General features: G+C 33.7%; 1 protein-coding gene and 1 long non-coding RNA gene across 2 annotated transcripts in view; both read left to right on the top strand.

Annotated features, from left to right (window-relative positions):
* LOC145277724 (uncharacterized) overlaps positions 1 to 5,656 on the top strand; it is a 67,347-nt gene extending 61,691 nt beyond the window's left edge. The window contains exon 4 of the long non-coding RNA XR_013868199.1: positions 4,814 to 5,656. This is a non-coding gene — a long non-coding RNA (uncharacterized LOC145277724). The remainder of the gene's footprint in view (positions 1 to 4,813) is intronic.
* Positions 2 to 5,656, top strand: LOC145277723 (uncharacterized). Its single transcript, XM_080129426.1, has one exon. It carries the CDS (start codon positions 259 to 261, stop codon positions 2,584 to 2,586), a length of 2,328 nt encoding a protein of 775 aa, XP_079985552.1. The 5' UTR covers positions 2 to 258; the 3' UTR covers positions 2,587 to 5,656.
* Positions 5,657 to 26,760: the final 21,104 nt, after the last annotated feature.

Genomic DNA, 26,760 nt, shown 5'->3' with positions numbered 1-26,760 from the left:
CCTTAACTCTGATTGCCGTCGTCGTCATCATTTTCGTCAACTAGGTAGAGAACCATGGGAGCTGGAAATTTTGTTAGTGTGAAATCCACCCACCAATCTTAACAATACGCCCAACACGATTTGGGGGGGTGGCCAGCCATCATAATTGACCAGGTGTGAGGAGTGAAACCTCCATCAAATCTCACCTTAACCCTCACACCGCTTAAATAAACCGCAATCCTGGCGGCGTGGACACCATCATCCGATACCGTTGCGACGATGACGAGTGCCGCCCGACTGGCCGTGAATGCTCTGACTGCAAGCGAGCAGTTGAGCAGCAGCAGTGGTGGCCTTTCGGCAGCGGACTCAGTCGTCACAAGCAGCGGTGCGGTTACTCAGAGCAGTGGTGGTGGGGGTTCGTCGTCTGGCAAGTCTTTCAAATGCCAGTTTTGTGCCAAAGAGTTCCCCAAGTCCTGCAACCTGACGACCCATCTCCGCACGCATACTGGTGAGAAGCCATATCTGTGCGGGGTGTGTCAGCGGGGTTTCTCCCAGTCGGGCAGCCTGCACGTCCATCAGCGGACCCACACCGGGGAGAAGCCCTACAAATGTCACCTATGTGACAAAAGGTTCGTCCAGGTCGGCAGCCTTAGCGTTCACCTCAAGATCCACACGGGGGAGCAGCCTCATCAGTGCCACCTCTGCCAGCAGAGGTTTGCGCAGTCGAGCTCCCTCCGTCGGCACATCAAGATACACAATGGTGAGAAAAACTACAAGTGCAAGTTCTGCGCCAAGGATTTTGTGCAGTCGTCGCAGCTTGTGAAGCACACGCGCACGCATACTGGAGAGAAACCATACGCTTGCAAGTTCTGCGACAAGCGCTTCTCGCAGTCCAACTCGCTCGAGATCCACCAACGCGTGCACACAGGCGAGCGGCCTTATAAGTGCGACTTCTGCGACAAACGATTCCCACAGTCGTCCCTGCTGACCCGTCACATCCAGGTACACACGCGCGAGAACTTCTGCAAGTGCGATTTCTGTGACAAGCCGTTCCCGCTTCAGAGCCTCCTGGATGAGCACATGCAGCTGCACCGTGACAACCCGTTTGAGTGTGAATATTGCAACAAATGCTTCTCGAAGGCAACGCGCCTCATGGAGCACCTCAAGGAGCACGCCGGCGAGGAGCCCTACCGGTGCCGGTTTTGCGACAAGACGTTCACGCGTCACCGGAACCTGTGTCAGCACCTCAAGTTCCACACTCGGCAGCGAGCTCTCGTCTTCCCGCAGGTCGAGAAGTTCTGGGAAGAGCTGCAGGACCCAAATGGCGTCAAAATCACAGCATCACATGCAGCTGTGTGCGACGTTCTCACCCAGTCCTGCTTCAAAGATGACAATGACCTGTTTAAGACGATCGCGGCTGGGGCCCTCCGCGAAAAAATCCACCCAGGCGATACAGACACTACAGGAATGGAGTTGACGAATGCCGATCTGGCCACTTGCTGTAAGAATGAACAGCATATGGATGCTTGCGATGCGGCTGCTACTTCGGCTGCAGTAGCAGCTGCGGATGCTGCCAATCGAAGGAACGGTTATCCGCCACGGCTAGAAATGGATGTTAATCAGAAGAAAGCAGCCGGGTTGACAGCTGAAATCCATTGCTGCGATGACCAAGACAACAGTGTCTGTGATAATGCCACTGACGAGAACCAAGCCGCTGCTGCTGCTATTGACCAGGGCTACAAGCCACTCCAGGTTGACCTACAAATGTCCGAGCAGGCCATCGGACAAGGTGAAAAGACGTGTAAAATGCTGTGCACCACAGATGCAGACCAAACGCCAACCGTGGTGCACACCTACATTTCCAGCTGTCATGAGCAAGGGCACATTACTGCTGAGCTACCGCCTGGTGCCAAAGCCATTGATCATACTGCTGTTGTTACTGCTGGCGGCCCCTACCAGTGCGGTGAGACCATCATTGCAGCAAATGCCGTGTTTGATGGCACCGTTCTGCCCCAAACTAGTGGGGCATGTCTTGTTAGTTTACGCACCTGTGAGCCGAGCGTATTCACTAGTGCGACAGCCGTGGCAACGGCCCCTCCACCTACCGTCCATCTGGAGCGGGCTATGAGTGCCGAATTGGCTGTGGTTGATCAGTTGGTGTCGCACAGCCAGACACCTGTCAGACAAAAAGACGGTTCTGCCATGGATATTGGCAAGCCGAACTTGTTTGAATGTGACATGGACATCAAACTGTATTTACCTGATCGGGGAGAGTCCGCTGGCTCTGCTCTCTCTGTCACTACGGCTCACCCGGTGCACTTTCAACACCACCCTCACCATGTGGCACCTCCTGTACCACAGCAAACCGTGCTCGTCCCCATCACCCATCACCCTCATCATGCGCCTCCACCTCTCCCGTCCCCAGCCTCTGTCCATATCCCCGCTACTATGAGGGATACAAAGCGCAAAGGCGTCGGCCTCTGCACTTTCACGTGCAAAGGTAACATGTACACTAAACCAAATGTTAATACTTTGCCCTCAGACTGTGTGGAAAAGGGACGTAGTCCAGGCTCGTACGATTGTGACCTGCCCCATGGCTACGGTTAGTATCCCCTTCCTTCCACACTCTGAGGGGGCAGGCCCCATCTACCCTCTAAACACAGCCCTTTGTTTTTCCATGAAATTATCACTCTCCAAATTTGGACTATGTGCAGGACATTTTTATTTATTTTATTTATTTATTTTTTTTCCAAGGAGTAAGAAATTCTTTGATGCTTTTAATGCGACAGGAGCAAGTTTAAAAATTCCTTTGAACTTGAATTTAAGCCCAAAATTTAAAGGCTTCAAAATCACTTTCAAATTTCAAACGCTCACAGACTAAACAAATGCGTGAGATTTTTAAAAATTATTTCATCTATAAATAAGGAATTCAAATAGATAGCCATCTACTCATGAACATTCGGAAGTGACTGGGGAGTGCTTGTGAAGTTGATGGTTGATGTTCCCGTGAAACTTTCTCCTAGGGAAACCAATTCAACCTGCCTAGGATAAGTGCTGCTTCGGTATAGGTTTGAACTTTGGAAGTGATTTTGAAACTGTCCGATCAAAATTAATTTTTAGCTTGAATTAGAGTTCATCGGCAAATATCAAGTATTTGGTTTCATTTGTGCTTCTAAATCAATGGAAAGCGTCAATTTTCAAATGTGCCCCTGCTGTGTCAAAGAACTAACCTTTTTTTTTTTTCCTCTCCTTCATCACTACTATATTGTTACTCTTGTGACTGTCATTTGCCTCTTTGAAACAAAGAGGGACCCAATTTGTAACGTTTAAGTCACACCCTGTCATTATTATCATCAGCATCATCATTCTACACAAGTTATTTACACGTTGGTTTAGAAAAAAGAAAAAAAAAAAAGAAAAAAAAAAGGATAAAGAAAATAGAACCAAATCAATGATTGAGCGATACATCCTCTTTCAGTCCAGTACAGACCCTCTATCACTGTATCATTTGAGGTGGGATCCAGCCTCTCTTTTAATTTTTTTTTTTTTTTTTACTCTCTTGCTCCCAGAGTTGTTGTTCTTCCCCCTTCTCTCCCCTACAGACTCGTTATCAATGATGATGATTTTTTGAAAATCTTTTGAAGATTTTTTTTTTTCCAAAATGTTATGATGTTAAAATATAACCATGCAAATCAAGAATAGATTTAATAAAATTTTGAAAATTTCTTTAATTGCTGGAAAAGATGGAATCTAAGGTGACAAATCCCTCCCCCTTCTTCCTTTACTCTCAGTAGACTGGCACCTAATATTGAACTGTGTGGGTAGGTGTGGACCAGCCGCACTCCAAAAATAAACAAGCATCTCCGTTCCACTCTTCCTTTCTTTTGCTTACCTGATTCAAAATGAAATCAGTTTTGCACATATTTTTTTGCACTTACATTTTTTTTTATTTAATTTAAAGAAAATTTATTTTATTAATTCAAAGCTAAAAATGTAAAAGATTTTTAAAAAAAATTACATTTTTTTCTTTGTAAATTTTTTTCTTTGTAAATTTTTTTTTTGTAAATTTTTTTCTTTGTAAATTTTTTTTTTTCTTTGTAAATTTTTTTTTTCTTTGTAAATTTTTTTTTTCTTTGTAAATTTTTTTTTTTCTTTGTAAATTTTTTTTTTCTTTGTAAATTTTTTTTTTTTCTTTGTAAAATTTTTTTTTTCTTTGTAAAATTTTTTTTTTCTTTGTAAATTTTTTTTTTCTCTTTATAAAATTTTTATTTTTCTTTATAAATTTTTTTTTTTATTATTTATAAATTTTTTCTTCTCTATAATGATTTCTTTCACTCTTTAATATGCGACATATCTTAGTCATATCTCAACTCATGAACACGGGAAGGTAAGATTAAAAAAAACAAAAAACAAAAACCGAAATCAAAGATGAAATTGAAAAGAATAAATGTTAGTTTGAAAAGAATTAAAATAAAATTTACAAGAGATTAAACTCTTTTTTTTTAATTATTATTGTAAGAGTTTTCTCCCTTGGATTGATCATCTCCCTCTTAAATTGCTTGTACATCAAAACACTGGATAAACGAAGAAAATTGCAAAGATTTTGAGAAAGATTCTGGCTTAAAGACTTTGCTGCTAAAAACAAACGAATAAAGGAAGAAAAGTGAAAACAAAACAAAAAACGAAAACCTCCCAAATGCAAACTAATATTCATAACTTTTCATTCATGATTTCAACACCCAAGAACTTGAATATTTTTTATGAAGAAATCTAAAAGAAAATTTCCCGTTTTTCATTTTGTTTTTTTCTCTTCTCTCCTCTTTTTTCCCTCCAGGAACTTGTCTTGATTGAATTACATGTTTTGATGTTGAAGATGAACAGAAAAAAAAAAAAGAAATAATAAATAATTGACTGTTGTGTAGAAAGTTTCTTTCTATCATTTGTAGTTTTACCAAACTAGTATCTCACTCTTGTTTTATTTTTTTTTCTTCTTCCTATTTTTTATTTTTATTTTCAAATAATGGTTATAAAAAAATTTTTTTTTTTTTTGTAAGTTTTTTTTTTTTTTAAATAAAATGGTGCAGTACTGAGGCAAATTTTGGCAATGTGTACCAATGTTTACAGGGGGTAAATAAACCCAACTTGTACAAATCACTATTGCCAATATGTTAAAAATTGACCAATTCTGAGATCACTATTGACATAATATAAAAATATATAATAACTCTGCACTGTCATGATTAAAACAAAAAATTTAAATAAAATCATTGTTTTTTTTTTTTTTTTTCTCACTTTATTCTAAGAGATGGATTTAAAAAAAAATCTTTAATTTTCTTTTCTTTCTTTTTCTACATTCCTTTATTTTCCTGCCCCCTCCTCTTACTATTACTACTGCATGACTTTAATGTTGTCCTGGTCTGGTAATTTCAGACTGTATGCTACTACTACCACTGTTACTGTTATTTCTTCTACAACTGCTACTACTACTGCTGTTGCACTCAGCTATCCCCTCCTCCCATGTCTCCTCTTGTTGTCTTCCCTGTGTCTGGTAAAAGAATATTTATAGATGCGAGATTTTTTTGTGACTGGCTCTTTACTGGCATCACCTCCCTACAACCATCTCAATGTTATTCTTAATGTTGTAGAAACAGTTGTAATAAATATTTTTGAAATTGTATTTTGCATCGCTTCTCATTTCTCTTTTTATCAGGTTGTCCACAAAGTTTGCGCCAATTTTTAGTTCATGTTTCGACGTGTTAAAGCACGTCAGATTATTGACAGATGTATTGTATACTTTTTTCGGTTCATGTTCGGCATTTGATGCTCTTCTCAAAAATGCTTCACAAACAACAAAATAAGATATGTGAAATGTACGGTAAAGATGCTTTAACTGACAATTGCACGGAAATGGTTTGCGAAACTCGACTCTGAGCTGGAGATTTTAGTCTTAATGACGAATTGTGCAGGTAGAATCCAACTCTACAGATGCCGACCAAATCAATACATTAAGAATGACCTTATGCAACACAAGAAGTTGTAGAAAAGCTTAACATAGCAAAATCCACTAATCATGAGCATTTAGTAAAATTTGGGTACACAAATTGGCACAAACTTTTCAGACAAACTGATACATATTTTTATTCCACTAGTTCTTATTTTCTAAAAACTAATTCACAAAAGAAGTAACATGTGACAATTGTTTTTTTAGAAACCCAATGTAATGTTGAAAATTGTGGAGGAGTTCTAACTGTACGAATTGTATCAGCTGTCTTTTTTTTTTTATTTATAACATTGATCACTTTTTTTTTTATCTATTCTTATTGTGAACTAAAAAAAAAAAAAAAAACTACCTGTCCTAACCCGGCATTGCCTAGTAGTTTATTTGCATTTTTTTTTTTTTTTTTTCCCTCACCATTTTCCATTTTATATGCTGGCATGTGTTGGACAACTTTAAGAAATTGACTCCTAAAGTATCCTTCTTTCCTTCAAGTCCATTTTTATAATTTCCTCCCATGTTTTCCTTGCTCTTCCAATGTGAACTGAAGTTGCTATCTCAACCATTTTACATCTACTTAGCTAAGAACTTTGATCCGTTCTTTCAATGTGGTCATGCTATTGAAGTCTCTATACTTTCCAGATTTAATTTTCGTCTGAGGTTATCAGACCTAAGCTTCTCTTTCAGATTCACCATTACACATCCACTATTTTCTCATACTTTCTCTCCATGCAACGCATTTCTTCAACCCAACTAATCTAAATAATACAAAGTAACTACTCTTTCTAAACCGATAAGGGGTAGAAATGGGAGAGGTTGGCACTTAGCTGATAATGCAAGAAACTGTTGGACGCTGTCCATTTCGTCCTTGTGCACAATGTTTTGGACTTTGCTGAACTCTTGCATGATATCGATCAGCTCAGTTGCACACTTCTTGGAGCGTCTTGAATGATTGTCACTGACTGCAATCGTGTAGTAGGTATGTACTGATTGATGTTGTATTTCATGTACAACGTTCACAACTTCTGTCTGAACATTCTGGATTGTCTAATGTCTGTACCCGAACCGGAGGTAGAGGCTTAGCAAATATGTATAGAACAATAAATTTATTGTAAAATCTACTTTATAGATAAAGAAAACTTAATAAAAATTGTGGTTTTATGGGTCCGAAATATGTAAAATGTATAGGTGTAAGAAAATATGAGAAAAATAGTGAAAATTTGTTTAAAAAAAAACAACTTAAATGGTTGTGGGTAATTTGTATTATAATCAGACAAAAAATATATGTAAAGAAACTAGATCACACATTTTGTCTTCAGATAATCTTATACATATAAATTTCACCAAAATAAATCGTTTGAAGTTTTAAAAGCGGCTTGACTCTGATAGCTTGCGTAGGAGGGCACTTAAAGATTCATTATCACTGCCATTGTTTTCCCTATAAAATTTTTACGTGAAAATACACTTTTAGAGTTCATGCAGATTCTTTTAATCTTTATTTCTACAGGGAATACATACATTATATATGAGTGGAGTTGTCTCTCTGTGTACATTTCCCTACCAAACTACTCAGTCAATTTTCAGACTCGAGATTTGACAAAGGGGCATTGAGATTTGGGAAAATCTTATTAATCGGTTTTTGGCTAGAAATTTTGTTGTCAAAGTTCAATGATTTGACCTTTTAACAACTCTATCAAACTCCTCCACTAATTTTGGGTCTAAACACTTGGAATTTTAGATGTAGGTTACTTGGACATGAATCAAACTTTATAATTTGATTTGAGCCCAAAAGAAATGTTAAGGGGTCAAAGTTTAAAAAAAAAAAATTGACCTCTGCAGTCTCTACCAAATTACTCGGCCAATTTTTGGTCTAAACATTTGAAATTTTACATAAAGTGTATTCAAACATAGGGCAAGCTTTTTAATTTTTTGTTTTTTTTTTTTTGGCTGAAAATTTAGCTGCCAAGGGGTCAAAGTTCCAGAGTTGAACTTTGCAGACTCTACCAAACTCTTCCGCCAATTTTGGGTCTAAACACTTAAAATTTTAGATGTAGGTTACCTGGACCTAAGTCAAATGTTTTTATTTATATTTATTTATATATATATATATATATATATATATATATATATATATATATATTATTTTTATTTATTTTTAAAACTAATCTACGTATATGCATGTTTCGGGGCCCTGCCCCTCTTCAGCATAGCTTGACTGTTATTATGATTCGAACCCTGGACCTTATGTATTTCAGACCAGCGTCTTATCCATTACGCTATGATGCCATAGACGATTTACTATTTAGTTTTTATCGTTTATATATTCATGTTTTTTTTGTTGTTGATTTTTTTTAAACGATATTGAGGTTAGCGTCTTCACTTTGAAGATCGGATGTATTTATTAGAAATTGCCCATTTTTTATTTTGGATGTAAACAAATAATATTAAAACGATAAAAACTAAATAGTAAATCGTCTATGGCATCCTAGCGTAATGGATAAGACGCTGGACTGAAATACATAAGATCCAGGGTTCAAGTCCTAATAACAGTCAAGCTACGTTGAAGGAGGGGTAGGGCCCCGAAACATGCATGTACGTAGATTATTGTTTAAAAATAAATAATAAAATAATATTTATTTACGTCCAAAATAAAAAATGGGTAATTTCTAAAAAAAAAAAAATACATCCGATCTTCAAGGTGGAGATGCTAACCTCAATATCGTTTAAAAAAAATCAACAACAAAAAACTACATATATATATGAGAGAGCAATAAATTTATTGTAAAATCTCCTTTATAGATAAAAAGAAAACTTAACAAAATTTGTGGTTTTATGGGTCTGAAATTTGCAAAATGTATAGGTGTAAAAAAAAACAAAAACAAAAAAAAACAAACTAAATAGTTTGATTCAGAAATAAAATTACATACAATGTACATTAATTATTTTTTAAGTATATAAATCTAATTGTGTGATGGATTTGGCTTTTAAAGTGTTTCTAACTAAAAATAATGAGATCATATGAGAAAAACGGATAAAATTTATACTCCTATAATTTTTTTTTTTTTTTTTTTTGTATTGATAGTCCTATTCCCCCCCCCCCCCATTTTATTTAAAAAAAAGTACAACTTTGTTATATATGGATTATGGAATTGCATTCATCTGCAAAAGATCTAGCTAATTTGCATATTCTTTCAAACATTCATTTTATTACTTAATTTGGGGTGGGGGTGGGGGGTTCTTATGGGATGATCATCTTTAGTTAACTATTACATGTAATTATATTCATGCAGATATTCTACATGATTTGCATAATATTTGCGTAAAAAGGTTATAATAAATACAAACCTCTTTCTATATATGCATGCATATATATATTATAAGAAAATTTGCCTACCGAACTCTTAGTTTTTGGTCGATGAAACTTAATATAAAGGGTGATCGAACCCATGTGAAACTTCATTTTTGGATTTTAGCCAGTGAAAATTAAAAAAAATGAAATTTGCTAGGTGATGGTCGAACGACGGTATTACAAATATGCATGCATAACTTAATAGCTATTGGTTCATGTTTTAATTTTTAGCCTTGTGGTAAACATGCTTCATAGCTCAGGCATTAACGTGAAATGAAAAAGTAAATCTTAAGCTAAACGTTTTGGTTTTGATTCTCGTTGGTGGCGCACAGGGTTTTTTTTTTTTTTTTTTTTAATCATTACTGTATATTGGGTTCAATATAATATAATACGAAATCTGCATTAATCAAAATATCATATTTAAGCGTATTTTACAACCGAGCAAGGCCGGGCAGCCTGCTAGTATGTCATAAAAATAACGTTGCCACAAAGGCAAAATGAAACAAGCATAAAAGTCAAAGATGCAGCATCTTATTTTTAAGTAAAAAGATTTTATATCAAGGGAGATAATTTAGCAAAAGCTTTGTGTTGAAACGGAATTTTCTGCTATAGAAAATTTAATACTTGTGCATCTATGTTACCACATTGAAATAATGTTATTATTTAGAAACCCGTTCTTAACATGGAGAGAGGAGGGTGTTTTGTAACTATTCTGTACTTTCACCTAACAATTTAATAAACAAAAATATAGTAAAAATTGAATTTAAATTGAAAAGTAACATAGATGCACAAGCACCAAAAATGTTATAACGACTTTGGAACTGCATCATTTATTATTAATTGTCCACCACTTATCAAGACCCAGGGTCCACTTAAGGATAAGAATTAAAGAAATTTTTAGTTTGATGATGAATGCCACTCTGAGAATGAGTGGAATGGGTAGAAGATTACTTAAGAGAAAATACTGATGCACTATACGGATGGTAGCCATCATTTTTGGTACATTTCACTAAATTGTCGCCAAGTGGAGCTTCTCTGTCAAAAAACGAGACGATAACTCTTACTTTTGAGGAAAAATGTTTCATTTAAATTATTAATTTGTTTTTGACCCTTCAAAGTTGCTTTAATTCAAAAAAATGTTTCATTTAAATTATTTAAATGAAACATTTAAAAAACCAAAAACAAAACAATTTTACTTATAAAAACATTAAAAAGTCTGCATAAGGAAATATAATTTTAATAAAATAATTTTATAATAAACACAACATTGGATTTTTATAATTATATATTGATACATTTTTATACAATATTTTGGTTTTCAAATTCTTTTCGGAAAAAGATTCTTGCTTGTTACTTATTGGCTGTGTTATTTGACCAAGAAGAAATTGGAGTTACCGCTCCCTAACAATGGCTGCCATCTGCATACTGCAGAAGTGCCAACAAGTATTTATTTATATTAGACTTCAAGACAACCATGTTGGAGTCAAGTGGGAAGCAGCCTTATTGTATTTTGTTCTACAAGAGGAGTTATTCTAGAAAAAAAGACTTTGTTCATGGAAATGCAAAACTATATTAGTTCTTGACAACCATCAATGCCAAACATTGGTGCCATAATTTTCTATTCATATTTATCTTTTTCTGGATCTTTTATCTATCGTAATGGTGATCACCAGAGTCATGTGCACTTGTTTTCAATTGTATACACAGCATGTAAACTAACAAAAAATAAAAAAAACAGCCTCATAAAACAAACAAGAATAAAGATATACATCGTCTATTAGTTGATAACAAGCATATGTGTGTCTTGTTGAGCCCCTGTCATTAATGTCACGTTCACCTTTGAGTAAAGTTCCAGTATATCACCTAATACCTGTCCACACTTGGTCATCTACTCATTTGCTTATCTCATTGCCTGCGCAACCTGATCTAAATCTTTGTCGAACTCTTACTGATATTTGTCCACTCCATCTCTTCAATATATCTACTTTTGACTGGAATTCCTAAATGTCCGGTCTTTTTCTCAATCATTCAGCTGATTAAGTTAAGTTAACCTGTCTCTCTTCTCAGCCCATTCAACACTCTCTACATTGCCCTCTGACTACATTTTATAAAGCTACCAGAGAGAAAGGATTTGATGATCAAGAGGATGTTTTTTAGATAGTCCAAAGCCAACAAGCTTGTAAAAGAAACCTTTGTGCCAAACCCTGTTGAAAGCATTACTGTCCAACAGAAAAAGTCACCGTCATTAGATAAACTGATCCTATGTGATATCTCAGTAAGCACATCAGCTTTTGATTTTGTATGATGAAATCCATGTTACGGATCAAGTAAAGATTAGATACGCCCAAGCAGAAGACAAAGATTATCAAACATTTCAAGTGGCACCGGTTGTTCGACCTTGACATTGCTGTTGGTTGTTTGTAAACCCGTCAAATAGCAAACATGGTTGAATGTTTGTGAGCAAGATTTTTTTTAAAAATATATTTACAAAACTTTTAAAAATTTAAAAGAAAAAAAATATATTTACAAAACATTTTCTTTAATATTAAATATTTACAAAACTTTTAAGGATTAAAAAAAAAAGCAAGAAAAAAAAAACTTTTTTCTATTTACACAAAACTTTTTGTGTAAGTAACAAAACAAACGTAAATTTAATAAAATTTATTAAAATTGTCTTTCTGGGTGCGTTTTTTAAATATATTTACAGAACTTTAATAAAACTACTAATAATAATTATAATAATAAAAAGAATGAACTATATTAATTACAAAATATTACAAACTGAAAATTTTGGACGCTAAACTTGTACTTAATTTGTCTTTATGGAGTAAGCAAATAGCAAGTTTTTTTTTTTTTTTTTTTTTTTTTTTTTAAATGAAAATTATAAAAAGATTTGTACCTTGTGATACTACACTTCATCTTTATAAAAATAAAAGTTATAACATGGGAATAAAATTTTAAAAAATCTTGATTGTTTATACTTGTGATTTTATTATGCATCAAAATTGGCTCGGTCTAGAAGGATTTCTCCTTCACTGACCACCTACATACATCGCACTTTAAATAAATATTGAATTGTATTAAAAACGCACAAAGAAAGATTTAAAAAAAAAAAAAAAAAAACTGTACATAAAAATTAATCTTCGTCGTAAAAATCCGAACAAGTCAGTTATTTTATATTTGTTTCTGACATTAAAAAGTTTGATTATAATAATTTAATTTTTTTTTTTTTTTTTTTAAATTGTGTATTTTTTAATTGACATAATCCGAAATTCTCAGTTATAGCGTCAGTTTATTTATTTATTTGGTATTATTTTACGGCCTGCCTCAGCGTAGTATAAACACTCCCAACCACCCATGTAAAGAACGGCTTTTGAAGTTGGGGGTGTTTATTCCGAAAGCTGTTCTTAACATAGTCGAAATGTTTATAATATGCTGGGGCACGTAAAAATTTATCATTTATTTATTTATTTATATTATTATTATTATTAATAGTTTTATTTTAAAGTTCTGTAAATATATAAAAAGAACGTACTCAGAAAGACACCAATTTATTTAAATATATTTTGTTTAAATACGTTCGTTTTATTACTTACATTAAAAAGTTTTGTGTAAATAGAAAAAAGTTTGTTTTTTAATCCTAAAAAGTTTTGTAAATATCTAATATTAAAAAAAATGTTTTGTAAATATATATTTTTTCTTTTAAATCTTTAAAAGTTTTGTAAATATATTTTTTTAAAATCTTGCTCGCGAACATTCGAACGTTTGCTATTTGATGTGTTTACAAACAACCAATGGCAATGTCAGGGTTGAACAACCGGCGCCACTTGAAATGTTCGACAATCTTTGTCCTCTGCTATGGGGTATCTAATCTTTACTTGTTACTAAGTAGATTGCTTTTGCTGAAGTAGTTGACAACTTCTGGATTTATTAGATTTAAGCAACTTACTTAGCGTGCATAACAGACTGGTTAATCAGTACTGAGATGCAGAGAACCAATCTTTGATAATTTTAAATACTGGGCAGAGCTAAAAAGTTTTCCAATGTGATGGGGGAGCATTTCTTCTTTAGGTGATGATGTAACAGCTTTGTATGGATAGGAGTTATTTCTGGTTGCAATTTCTTGAGTGCTATGACCAGAATGTTGTTAGAATATATTGCCATCTTTAGTCCAGAGGAAATAAGTGTCATTTTTTTAATAATTTTTTTATTGTTGTTGTTGCTGTGTTTGTTAACATCAGCGCTGTGGTGCTTTATACCAGTTAATTTTTCACTCAAGAACATGTTTTTACACCAAAACTAGTGAGCATATACAAATACAAAGGGTAAATTAGATGGAAAGCACCTGGCATAGGATGTTTGTTGTGCCAAGCAGAACTGACTGCTGGAGTACGGTGATGTTGTACTTGATTCCCAAGCAGTTCAACTGTTTCTCAAGATGATCTGGAATTGAGCCAAGCACATCTATGATAATTGTTATAATGGAAGTTTTCTTATTCCACAAACTAGCAATCTCCACCCTCAGTTTCTGATCGTTTCATAATTTCTCATTCTTCTTGCATGTTAAGTTGATCACACACATCAATAATTTGGTATTCATTGGTCTTTTTATTCACAACTACAATATCCGGTTTCCTGTGAGTTATTTCTCTGTCACACTGAGCCATGAAATTCCAGAGAATCTTAATTTCCCCATTTTCCACTACCACATCTGGGTGAGGTTGATACCATTTGTCCGTTACTTGGATTCCAAGCTTTTGGCACAAACTCCAATGTAGATTTGCACATACTTTGTCATGGCGCCGTTTGTACTCTTTTTGAGCACTCACTAACAATGTGCAATACTGTTTCAAGAGTTAGGCCACACAACCTTCACTTATCAGAACTGTTCTTCACGTATTGATTATTCTTTTATTGATTGCATTTGTATTTAGTGTCTGCTCCTAAGCAGCAAACATAAGATTTTCTGTCTCTTTTCAAGACACTTTTAGACAGAAAATTCCACGTGTTTTGACATTTTAATGTCTTAGTATCTCACTCAAACTGACCATGTAGTTTCATTTTTTCCAACTTAGTCATCTGTTTTGCTTTGATCCTTTCTTTGTACTTCTGCTTATCTTTCAATGATTTTTTTTATCTAGCTTTTCCTCTTTCACCACTGCTGTAAGTAACACTTCCTGACTGTTAGCCAAGTGGTAGAACACACTTCTACACTTTCCCCTGACACATTCTTCCTTTCTTCTTCCTTTCTTCCTTGTGATGTACAGCCTAAGGACATTAGAATTTGGCTTAAGTGCTCCACACTTGACTAACAATTTCCATGTGTCTCTATTCAGCTGTTTCATTTCCTCCTGTGTCCAACCTACAAAAGTTGCATTGTACCGAATTACAACAGCCCATGAATTGATCGCTGTGAACAAGTTCCTATCATTCAGTCCAGATTTCAGGAACATTTTGAGTCATTCCATAGACACTTCTTTCATATTTTATTTCATTAAAGAGTATCATGTCAAGTTCAAACATCCCCAGGTATTTGTAACTATCTGCATTAGGATCTCATCACCTTTCACCATTTGGCAAAATGGTGTCTTTTATGGTTGCTCTCTTCCCTCGTTTAAGAGAAACAACCGCACATTTAGAAATTCCAAACTCCATATTTACATCTTCACTGCCATACAGTTTGAATCAAAGAGTCAGATCATCAATGGCTGATTTTCAGTCCATTCTTCTCCAGTTGGTATCCCATCTTTGTCTCAGCACCATATGAAAAGCTTTGTTATAATCTATCCAAGCTACATTCAAGTTTGTTTTTCTCCTTTTACAATTCTTTCAAATACATTTATCAATCGATAGTTGTTTTTTTGTTCCTAGACTTTTGTACTGAATATCCCTGTCTATGTCTTCCATAGAAAGTTCAAGCAAGCAATTTGTAATTTCCAAATCTGGTGCTTTGGCAAGATCTTTAATGATTAAAATAGTCCTTCCTAACTACAAGCCATTCTGGTATTTGTCACAATCTAACACAATTATCCAGAGAAATAGTAGGTCTCTTATGAATTCCTGTAAAAGATCACAACCAGTATCCATTAATTCCATCAAGCTAGAGCTCTTTCCACTTGGGTGAAAACTTTTCTTAAATCGTCAAAGGAAATGTGGATATCCTTTTGGTTATGTCCTTCCAGTCTTTCATTTACTATCTACACATTCAGCATCAACCTTGTGGGAAATCTCTCTTGACCAGAATTTTGTAGCTTCTGGGGAGTTAAGTACCACTATTTTAACTTCACCTTCCATTTTTCTAAAAAAAATCTTGATTGGTTTGTTCTAAATAACTTGTTGCCGTTACTGCTGAATTCTGTTAGCATAGCTTTTAATCTTGGAAGCTTCTGCCATAATCTTCTGCTTTATCTCTTCCATGGTGGTATTAAACCCCTTTGCCTTTAGGTTTTATCGGCTATCCAAGTCTTCTTTTCTTTGTTTACATTTTTTTTTTCTACTGTCCTTTGAACCATGCCTGAATTTGACCTAGATCTTTCCTTAATCTCTTATATGGCTCCTTTTTCCGTTTCATTTTTGGCTCTTTAGTTCCTACCATCTCACTAACCAATATAGCTCCTGTCTGCAAAATGTCTCTGACATCTGTTATGCTCTCAAACGACACCTCATTCATTACCCTGTTCACTTTATTTGTTGCATTCCTTAAATTTGTCTGGTCAACATTCTCGCAATTAAAAATCTTTCTTTTTTCACTACTTCTCATAAACTTGTTGAATAGAATGAAAGAGTTAAATTCATCATCTGTCAACCGAGCAGCACTCTTGACTTTGATTTTAGGCAAACTCAATACTCCAAAGAAAGTCAGTTGTTACAGTGGTAAGGAATCGCCAAAGAGATCAATCAGTTGGTGTGAAAAAAAGTGAAACAAGGAGCAGCACATTTTGTGGCAGAAGGTAAACAGAGAAGAATTAGATTGTTATACAAGAGAAATTGGAAAGGTAACATTGAGACACTAGAAAGACGAAAAATAAGCTAATGAATCAGATAATAATAATACTGGGAAAAGGATGGCTTATGTCAGTAGAAATAGAATCGATCGAAAGGGAGATAGTGAACAGCTAATCCCACAATGCATCAGCCGGTGGCGTTGACTAAGCTGAAATCTTGCCTGAATCGTATCTTCCAGAAGTGTTTCAAATGGGTTTAAAAGATAGAAAAAGAAAGTAAAAGTGACACTACGGGAATAATAGATAATGATGTTGCTCAAAAGGAGTGGGGTAGCTTATTTAATAACTGGGAAATTTTAACTTAATTTTATGTATATTTTTACTTTCATTGTCAATCTTGTCTTCATGCAAACAGTAATATTTCTATTAATTTTTACTTTATAGAGTTATTGATTATGGACAATTTTGAACCTTTGTATTTCTGGAAAAGTTCTCTTTGGAATCAACACTGGAATTTCAGACCTCCTCCTCCTTGTTGTCAAAGTTGAAAAGAGAAATCCTTTCTCCATAAATTTCATCAGGTCAATATGGAAAATTTGAGGGAGAATGGGGTGGGTGGGGGTGGGGTGCAGAAGAAAAATCCAAATAGTTTAGTAGCAAAATTGTAAAATTGTTTGGATTTTTTTTTCTGCTTGTATTAAGAAAATACAAAAAAAAACAAAAACAAAAAAAAAACAAGAGAATGTTAAAGAAGGATACAATTATTTTAATTGCCATAATAAAAACTGTACAAAGAATTTATTTACAATTTCTTTTTTTCTATTTTTTTGGTATATTTATTTACATATGATTAAAGTCAAAGAAAATAGGAAGAAGCCAGGCATAAAAGAAACAATAACAAATGTCTCATACAAAAAAAAAAAAAATGCGTGATTTCATAGTGGTTAAAAATATTAAATCACACAAACATTCTCTTTTAAACATTAAAAAAGAAAAAAAAAAACAACTCTATAGTGGAAGTCGATCATTATAATCACTTTGGAACTTTTACCACTGCATGATCTGGCCTTATGCCAGACTTGAGCTAAGTAAATGTCAAAATTCATAATTCACCCATTTGTTTCGAAAGCTATAAGTGTTTATTAGCCAGAATCAGATTAACATCTACTCACTTACAACACACCTGTCATTTCAAGAATGCTTCATGCCAAAAATAGGTGCAATTTTATTGGATTCTTTAAGTGATCAATAGACAAACAACGTTCTTATTCTTTGATATTATTTTCACAATGTTTCATTTGATGGAATTTCCAACCTTCATGTTTACAGCGACTTGTGCCGCAACGGATAAAGTGCTAATAAGCAGTTCTACGTTACAATCTTTTGGAGGTTGACAGTGCAATACTCAGTATTGCAGGCAGTATTAAAACTATGATTGAAGAATAACTTAAGATTCTACTCACTCATGACTCATGGAATGAGAAGAATCTACCTCCATGGATTAAATAAATTCCATAAAGATTCCCCAAATTCGACAAGGCACGCATAAAGGAATTTGGAAGTTACATCAGTGGTGGAGTTATGAACTTTCACTGTAGATAAACAGTCAAGGTGAATGTTTAAATCGATATGACATTTTGAATAATTCTTTGCATTATGTGGAGTATTCAGATGACGGTTCTCAATTTGTCAAATTCTGGAAGCTGTACGTACAGATTCCAGAATACAAGATGCACCTGAAAAGGTTGGAGGTTACATCAGTTGAAATGTTGTGAGAATAAGATCCAAGCTGAGAACAATAGTCTGAATAATTAGTATTTTAAGTCCTCATCTAAAGAAATTTCAGAAACAAAAAAAAGTGTCCAATTCACAAATATAAGTCGAGAATATGACACCAGGAGAAGCTGTATTAGTATGGACAGACATTAAAACGTTCAGAAAAATTAACTTGCATTGTGTTAGAACCTCTCTTAGATTTTAAAGTTTGTGCATATCGGATGGAACTGTTTTTTTCTTTGTTTTGTTTTTTAATTGAAATTGCTCCAAATAAGGCCAAAAACTTGCCAATGATAAGTGTTAGACGGAATAGATTAAAATAGAGAAAACAGCAATTCTTTGTCAGAACTATCGTTCCTGGAATGTGAGGGCTAAAGGACAAAATAAGGGAAGCAAGAGTAACACGACTGCCAAAAGTAAATCCAAGATCTACTTTCTACTCTCCTTATAAAAATATCCGAGTTAATATGCTAGCTAAAAATAAAATAACAGGAACAACTTAGGAAATACTTACTTGTGATTAAAAAAAAAAAAAAAAAAAAAAGGCAGATACTTATACAGAATATAGACTGCAATTTGCAATTTTTTTTAGATAGGATTTTCAAGTTAAATTCCTTTTACTATATTGTGTTTATTAAATTGTTAGGTGAAAGTATAGAATGGTTTACCGTTTCTCTCTACATTAAGAATGGATTTCTAAATATTTCAACACAGTCTGTGTGTATTCTGCATAAGTTAATGGAAAACAATCCAATAGTTTTTGTTAATTATTTATGAAATTCCAGTGTTAATCATAGGCATAAAGATCATTTGAAGCAACTTTCAGGGGAAATAATCATTGTCAACCAATAATTCGTGTTTTTTTTTTTTTAAATTTTACTAATAATAGCATATAAGTACATAGTAGTGTTTTTACCTAAAAAGCACTTTTAAAAATTTTATCCTATTGCAAAACCATCCAATAATTTTCAGAAAATGGCTTTTGACCTTTCTCCTAAAATTGATATAGTATTTTTTTTTAAACAGGCAAATAGATTAACAAACGAAAATAAGGGAATAAGATTAGTTTTTAATTTTTAAAGAAATTAAAAAATAAAGCAACAACAACAAAAAAAAATTACACTTTGAATTTGAGTTATCTCCCTTGAAATACACAACAATCGTGGCAGTCATTTCCATGAAACGCATTAACATGAATTTCTTCAACAATAAAAAAAAAAAAAAAAAAAAAAAAAAATCTACTAGATTATTTTCTGTAAATTTTGGTGGATGCTAACTATTTTCGGTGTTTATACAGAATGAGATTAAAAAAAAAAAAAAAAAACAAACAAAAAAAAACATGCATTTCAGGTAAAAAAAAACACTTACACAACATAAATTAAGCCCACATTTTTTAATACAATAAATGACAATTTTTTAAACTTGAAAATTTAAAACATTGAGAAGTTTTAATAAACTGTTGTCATCAATATATATATGCCCAGTTTAATTACATTTAAAACTTTATTATTAATAAATATTATTATTATTTATACTCACTAGTTCTTAAACAGGTTATCATCAGATTATTCACTGACAACAACCGGTAGTTAATTTTAGGTGACAACCAGTATTCTCCATCTCTTTCAATAATCTTTGCAAATGAATTTGCATCATCACAGCAGCCACTTGCCATTGACTTATTGCCAACGGTGACCATTGATCTTCACTGGAACTTAAGTGGCAATAAGCCTCCCAAAGGTCTCAGTCCACTTCTCACTCATCTAGTGGAGGTCTGGTTAGTGCACTCTTTCCTTGGTCTTTCCATCCTCCTTGACCCTTCTTGACTATTTGGTATGGTGCCAGTCGATGGTGGCACTATCATTATTTTTTTTTTTTTTCATATTTTTTTGGTGAGGGGGTACTTAACTTACAATTTTGTGGTTTCAGTTTTCCTGGTTCTTTTTATTTTACTTTTATGATACAACTTTTATTAATTAGCTGCCCACATGCAACACATATTAGGAAATTTAAAAGAATACCCATCCCACAACTGGTAAATTAATTTCTTTTCCCTAAGCAACAGCTTTGCATCAATTTTATATGCCCTTACGAAGATTAAAATCAAGATATGATAGTAAATCATATATCTAGAACCCTTCTTCCAACTTTGATCACAAGCCATGACATGATTTTGATTAAGAACATAATTACATTGTTTTGCAATTATACCATTCACCTTTCTCTATGTGGGGGGAAAGTTCCCCAGTTGGTAACCGCAACCAGCCATCCTAGGCTCGTTCATACTGGCCAAACAAATTAATCCCATCAACAAGATAGAAATATCTAGTAAAAAGATATATATATATATATCTTTTTACTAGATATTTCTATATATATGAAAAAAAAAAAAATTGATGCACATAAATATAACAAATAAATATTACCAAAGGCAAGTCAAGTTACTCTTCTACCTACCTGGATAAGATTTATTGTGTTTTAACTTATTTTAAATTGTTTTTTCTTCAGTTATTGAATTGAATTGTCTACCGTGCTAGACAACTACTAACACCCGAAAGTATCCTGTACCTCTATAAGGCCACTATTCGCCCATGTATGGAGTATTGCTGTCACATTTGGGCTGGTGCATCTGCTACTAGTCTCTCGCTCTTTGACAAGGTTCAAAAGAGTCGCAAACCTGATGGGCCTTGAACTGGCATCTAAGCTTCAGCCTCTGTCACATTGACGAAATGTTACATCCCTCTGCCTGTTCTACAAGTATTTTAGTGGTGAATGCTCTGACGAACTGCAATCACTTGTGTCCCCATGACGTGAACACCCTCGACAAACCTGACAGCCTGCTAAATCCCACCCCCAAACTGTAGAGATCCCTAGATGTAAAAGATCTTTCTACTTCAATAGTTTCTTCCCCAGAACTACTAGACTTTGGAATTCCATTCCAGGTCCCTGCTTCCCCAACAGTACGGACATGCAGAAGTTCAAGTGTAACGTGAACCGACATCTTGCTACCCAGATCCCTACATAGTACCCCAGTAGTTGTTGTCCCTGATAGTAGCCCCCTACACCAAAGTGGCAATTTGCCTTGTTTGGGGTGAAAATGTAATAAAAAAAAAAAATTAAAATAATAAACAAAATGGTGGTCTTATTCAAGCATTAAAATAGATACTGATTCAAAAATATCCAATAAATTTCACCAATCATATGAAAATATGTCCTAGTATTTTTTTTTCATTTTCAAGAGATTATCAAGGTTCAATGACGGTTCAAATAAGATCACCATTTTGTTTTTTGTTCGAGCTCAAAGGTTTTTACATTACCCTTATTCTTAAAAGGAAAAACACTTTTAAAGAAGTTAAAACAACAACAACAAAAATATTTATTCAATTAGACAGAAAAGTAACTTAGCTTGCCTTTAGTAAGATTTGTGTATTGATTTTTCTTTTTTTTTTAACAAAAATCTTTTGTAAGCAGTTCATTGAACAGAGTAAACAATGTAAAAAAATTAAAAATTTTATAACAGATTTTAGAGCAATAAATTAAAAAAGATTTCTTCAGTGAGGCCTGTTAGTAATTTAAAAGTTTTTTTGTTTTTTTTAAAAATCTATATTACTTTTAATTAGGTTGCCAGGACGAGAAAATACTGCTACATCATTTGTGACATCTTTGTGATCATCCAAATGATTTGAGGGCATCCATAGTACAAATAGCATGAAAATAACGTTAGCCTCCAATTTTCCAGATGCAATGAATGAACTTTATTTAAAACAACACACTATTTCTTTTTTTTTTTTTTTTTTAAATCTTGGTAATCATTACTATTGGTTATTTAAATTATTTAAAAGAAAAAATGATTGAGAACAACTTGTGACCTATTCATAGTTTTTTATTTTTTACCATAAATAGTGACTAATTAAAATAATTCATGGTAGCTAATTTAATCTGAACAGAAACTAGTACATAACTGAAACGGAAGTGAGCAAGTACTTAAATTTTTCATTTTTGGTCCTTAGTCTCGCTTCCATTCTGATTATATACTTAGTGCCGGTCCAAAATTATTTTAATTTGTGTTTATAATACAGTAAATTAGTTATATATATATATATATATATATATATATATATATATATATATATATATATATATATATATATATATATAAGGTTGGCGCAAAAACAATATCACTTTTATATATGATGTTCCCGGGTGTTTGGATGTATGTTAGGACAAAAAAAAAAAAAAAAAAAAAAAAAAAAAAAAAGGTAGTAGGAAGGCAGGCTGGAACCCGTGACGTGAAGGCAAAAAAAAAAAGTGGAGGTGTGTGTAAGGGTGTTGGTTAAGCAAATAAAAAAAATGGTAGTAGGCAGGTAGGCTTGAACCTATACCACGAAGGAGGAAAAGAAAGCAAAAAATAAATCGTGATGCATTAGCTGTTGCACCCATAGCCAAATCAGAAGTGACATAGGTTAAAATTAAGGCTAGACAATTGAAAAGAGGCAATGACTTTCGAAAATATTGGTGAAAAAAGCGACCCCTCCCTGTAGAAAAGTACCCAGGGGTGAAGGAATTAATGTTTTTGGGCAATTTTTTGATATTTGTGGCCTGAAGGGTCGAGCTTCAAAAAGATACCGATCTCGTGAAAATCCGTCACTTCTGTCAAAAGTTCTTGCGAGACATAAATCTCACTTGTATGTTTGTATAAGTTTCTGAATTAATTAATTTATATATATATATATATATAGCCATGTTATATATCATTTTGAAGAACGTTTTTTGCTCTATCGAATCATGTTATTCCAGTTCACACTAGGCGAAAAGCTGCCGAGACAGCTTGTGATATCAATGATATATTTGGCTCAGGAACCACTAATGAATGTGTGGCACAACAGTGGTTCAAGAAGTTTTGCAATGGTGACGAAATCCTCAGAGATGAAGATGGTCGTGGCCAATTAACTGCGGTTGATAACGAACATTTGAAAGCCTTAATTACAGCCGATCCTTGCATCGAGGTCGACCACTCAACAGTCATTCGCCATTTAAAGCAAATAGGGAAGTCAAAAAAGTTGGATAAATGAGTGCTGCATGAATTGAACGATAATAAAAAAAATCGTCATTTTGAGGTATCTTCTACGCAACAAAAACGTGGATCCTCTACAACAATCAGCGACCTTCAGCACAGTGGTTGGATACCGGAGAAGCTCCACAACACTTTCCGAAGCCAAAATTGCACACAAAAAGTTATGGTAACTGTTTGGTGATCTGTAGCCAGTCTAATCCATCACAGCTTCTTGAATCCGGCCGAAGCGATTATGGCGAAGTAAACGAAATGCACTAGATGCTCCAACATGTGCCTGAGATTGGTCAATATGAAGGGACCAATTCTCCTCCATGACAACGCTCACCCACATGTTGCTCAACTGACCCTACAGAGCTGAACGAATTTGCCTATGAGACTGCCTCATCCGCCATATTCACCGGACCTTTCGCCCACTGATTATCACTTTTTCAAGCATATCAACAAGGCGAAAAATGCTTCAAAAGCCGAGATGATGCAGAATCTGCCTTCAATGACTTCACTTCCAGAACTCTGGATTTTTATGCTAATGGGATAAATAAACTTGCTTCTTGTTGGCAAAAATGTGTTGATTCTAACGGTTCTTATTTTGATTTATAAAGTTCATTATGAAAGGCGTTTGAAGTTGAATGCCAAAAAACATTTTTGCACCAACCTAATATATTAGAATGCAAATAGGTCACAAATGAGTAAGTAAAGCAAAAATTATTTTTAATTTTCTAACTGCATTTTCTTTAAAATAATTTGTTAGTAATAATAAGTAATGATTACTAAATCTCAAGGGAGAGAACTCTTGCAGTGCAACTCGGGAAAATGTAGTATTCAATAATTCAACTCGTAACATTCTATTCAAATTTCGAAACTTGGTTCTAAAAAATTAGTGTGTGTAAAAAAAAAAAAAAAAAAAGGTAGAGGAGGACAACATGGATAAAAACGCCATAACAGTAATCAACACAAGTTCAGCTAGTTGAAATAAAATTACTTTTAAACAAGATTGTTATGTCATTTTATAATCTACTTAGCGGTATTCACTTGTGTTGTTCATGTGGAGATATATTGTTGTTCAGAAGTATTGTTTGCTTTTTTTTTGTTTAGAAAAAAGTCATTTAAAATATACTTACGTTTACAATTTTTGACTTGAAAAGTTAAATAACTTTTGTAATTTAAGGACAAACAATAAAAAATGTTAGTGAAGTGTTATAAAAAATGTGTAAATGGATTTAATATTAAATAATTTAAAAATATGTTAATGGCAAATACATTTAACAAATCATAACGAATTTGAATTATTTAAAAAAAATTAATCTTAAAACTATGAATACAAAATTATTTAAATGTATAAGCTTTTTTAAAATACATTCTTCAATCTTCATGGAGGTATTCTTTGTTTAATTTTATCTTTATGAAACTAAGAAAAGAAAAAAAAAAACTTTTGTTTCTTTAAATTCTAATATATTTCAGTTATTTCATGGATCTAACTAATAATTGGCTCTAATGGCCATAATTAGAGTCCAAGGAAAATTTCAGTGGTGTCTTTAGATTCCTTGAAAAATGTAACCTTCACTTATGCAAATGTTCCGTTAATATATCAATTTCTATAACGCATAAACAAATATTGATTTTTAAGTAATCAATATAAATCAGAAGAAATATAGATAGATAGATATAGACTCCATTCAAATTTGAAATAACTCTACTTTGGCAGATGGATATTGTATTGATGTGATTTTGTGATCCATCAGCTGATCAAAATTCGGAGCATGGGTATAAATAATCCAGCAAAGAGTAAGCCAACCAGGCGACCAATGAAAGACCTACATCGTCAACTTAAGAGAAAGCCTCTTGATTCCCTCACTTTGCCAGCAGGCAACATTGGGAAACTACTATCTTCTGTTGCTATGCACCTTACTCCCAGCAACACTTGCTGACTAAGCTCGTAAACATTCTTCTTTCTCACATTTTCTACTAACATCAAACATTGGGCCAATCAATACTGAACTGTTTATTTAGGGCTATATTTCTAAACTGTTGTCAATAAAATTTTATAGATTTTTGTTTGGATGGCTTTATCATTAAATTTAATAAAATGCATATCTTTCAAAGCATGTCTGATATGGATGATGAAGCCATTACAATGACCAACATACACTTATTCTCTTAGGAAGATGTCACATTAAAATGTTTGCAATCTAGCTCCCTAGCCCTTCTTCTGATGAGAAGCATTAGGCTTCAGAATACCTAGGCATAAAGCGCATTTGACTCCCCCCCCCTTACTGTTTCTTTATTACATCGACAAATAAATCTATGTAGGGGCTATACCAATATATGGCTTTGTCTTGTTTATAATCGCTATTACATATACATACACATATATACTGCATGAACCATTGACCCATTGGGTCACAGTCATTATGACTATTTTTCTACTTTGATTTGATTCAGAAATTCATAAACTGTAAAGACATGTTTTAATCAACTAAAAATAGGCTGAAAATTTTTTTACATCTGCCAATATTCTTGTTGGCAAAAATGTGTTGATTCTAACGGTTCTTATTTCTTATAATCTGAGCTCCAATCTATGGTCCCCCCCCCCTCGCCAAACTTTCTCAAGAAACACTCGTCTAGCTGTAAACACTATCAATAATTCCCCCCACTCTTTATCTGTGCCTAAACCTAAACGTAGATTCCATGAACAAAGCTTCTTTCTTAGAACTGCACGCCTGTGGAATTGTCTTCCGTTTTCCTGCTTTCCGGCTGACTACAATATGGTTGTGTTCAAGTCTAACGTAAATAAGTTCTTGATGAGCCGTTCCATATAAGTTATCAAATTTGCCAAATTTTCATTACTAATGATTACTATATTATCCAATTTCTACTGTACACTCTTTAACCCTTATCCTTGAGTGGCCTCTTGGCCTTGATAATGTGGCGATGCCTATGTAAAAAAAAAAACAAAAAAACTACTATTCGCCGCCGCTGCATGGCGTTTTATTGCTATGCTTGGTGCGTCAAACACTAGCCTCTACATAAGTACAAAAAAAAAAAAAAAAAAAAAAAAAAAAAATTTCTAACTTAATAGGTCCTGCACCGTCTGCCAAACTCCTGTTGCATCTTTGTGCTTAATTTACAAGTATTTCCACATGTGCTCTGGTGAACTCACCACAATTTTATTCCCCCCTCCCCAACAAAAATATTCTGACTCATCTAACTAGCAACAAAATCACACTCCATTATAGAGGTCTCTAGATTCTGAAAAATTTTCCAATCTAATAACGTCTTTCATTTCATTTCATTTTCATTCTTTTAGAATTCTCTCTACTTTACCGCAGTTTCCCCGACTGTGCAAACACGTGAAAATTTAAATATAATGTGAACAAACATCTTGCTACTCAACTCTTTACAAAGGCCGACACTGATCTGGCACCTATCAAAGTAATCCATTACTCTTTAATGGAAATATGTCTTATATAGGATGTTAAAAAACAAAAAAACAAAATATATATATATATATCATCATCATCATCTATATTGTAAATATTTAAGCAGACAAGATGACTCTTCCTATTGATTGGAATTGTTTTATCTGATTTGTAAAACAGAAACTGACTTCACCAAATGTCATCGTTTAAGTAAAAGTCTAATTAAT

The sequence above is a fragment of the Euprymna scolopes genome, chromosome 6 (assembly GCF_053919585.1).
Source record: "Euprymna scolopes isolate OS-2025 chromosome 6, ASM5391958v1, whole genome shotgun sequence".
In the NCBI taxonomy this organism is placed as follows: Eukaryota; Metazoa; Mollusca; class Cephalopoda; order Sepiida; family Sepiolidae; genus Euprymna; species Euprymna scolopes.
Note: the sequence above shows the minus strand (reverse complement) of the source record. Positions and strands in the feature narration are given on the sequence as shown.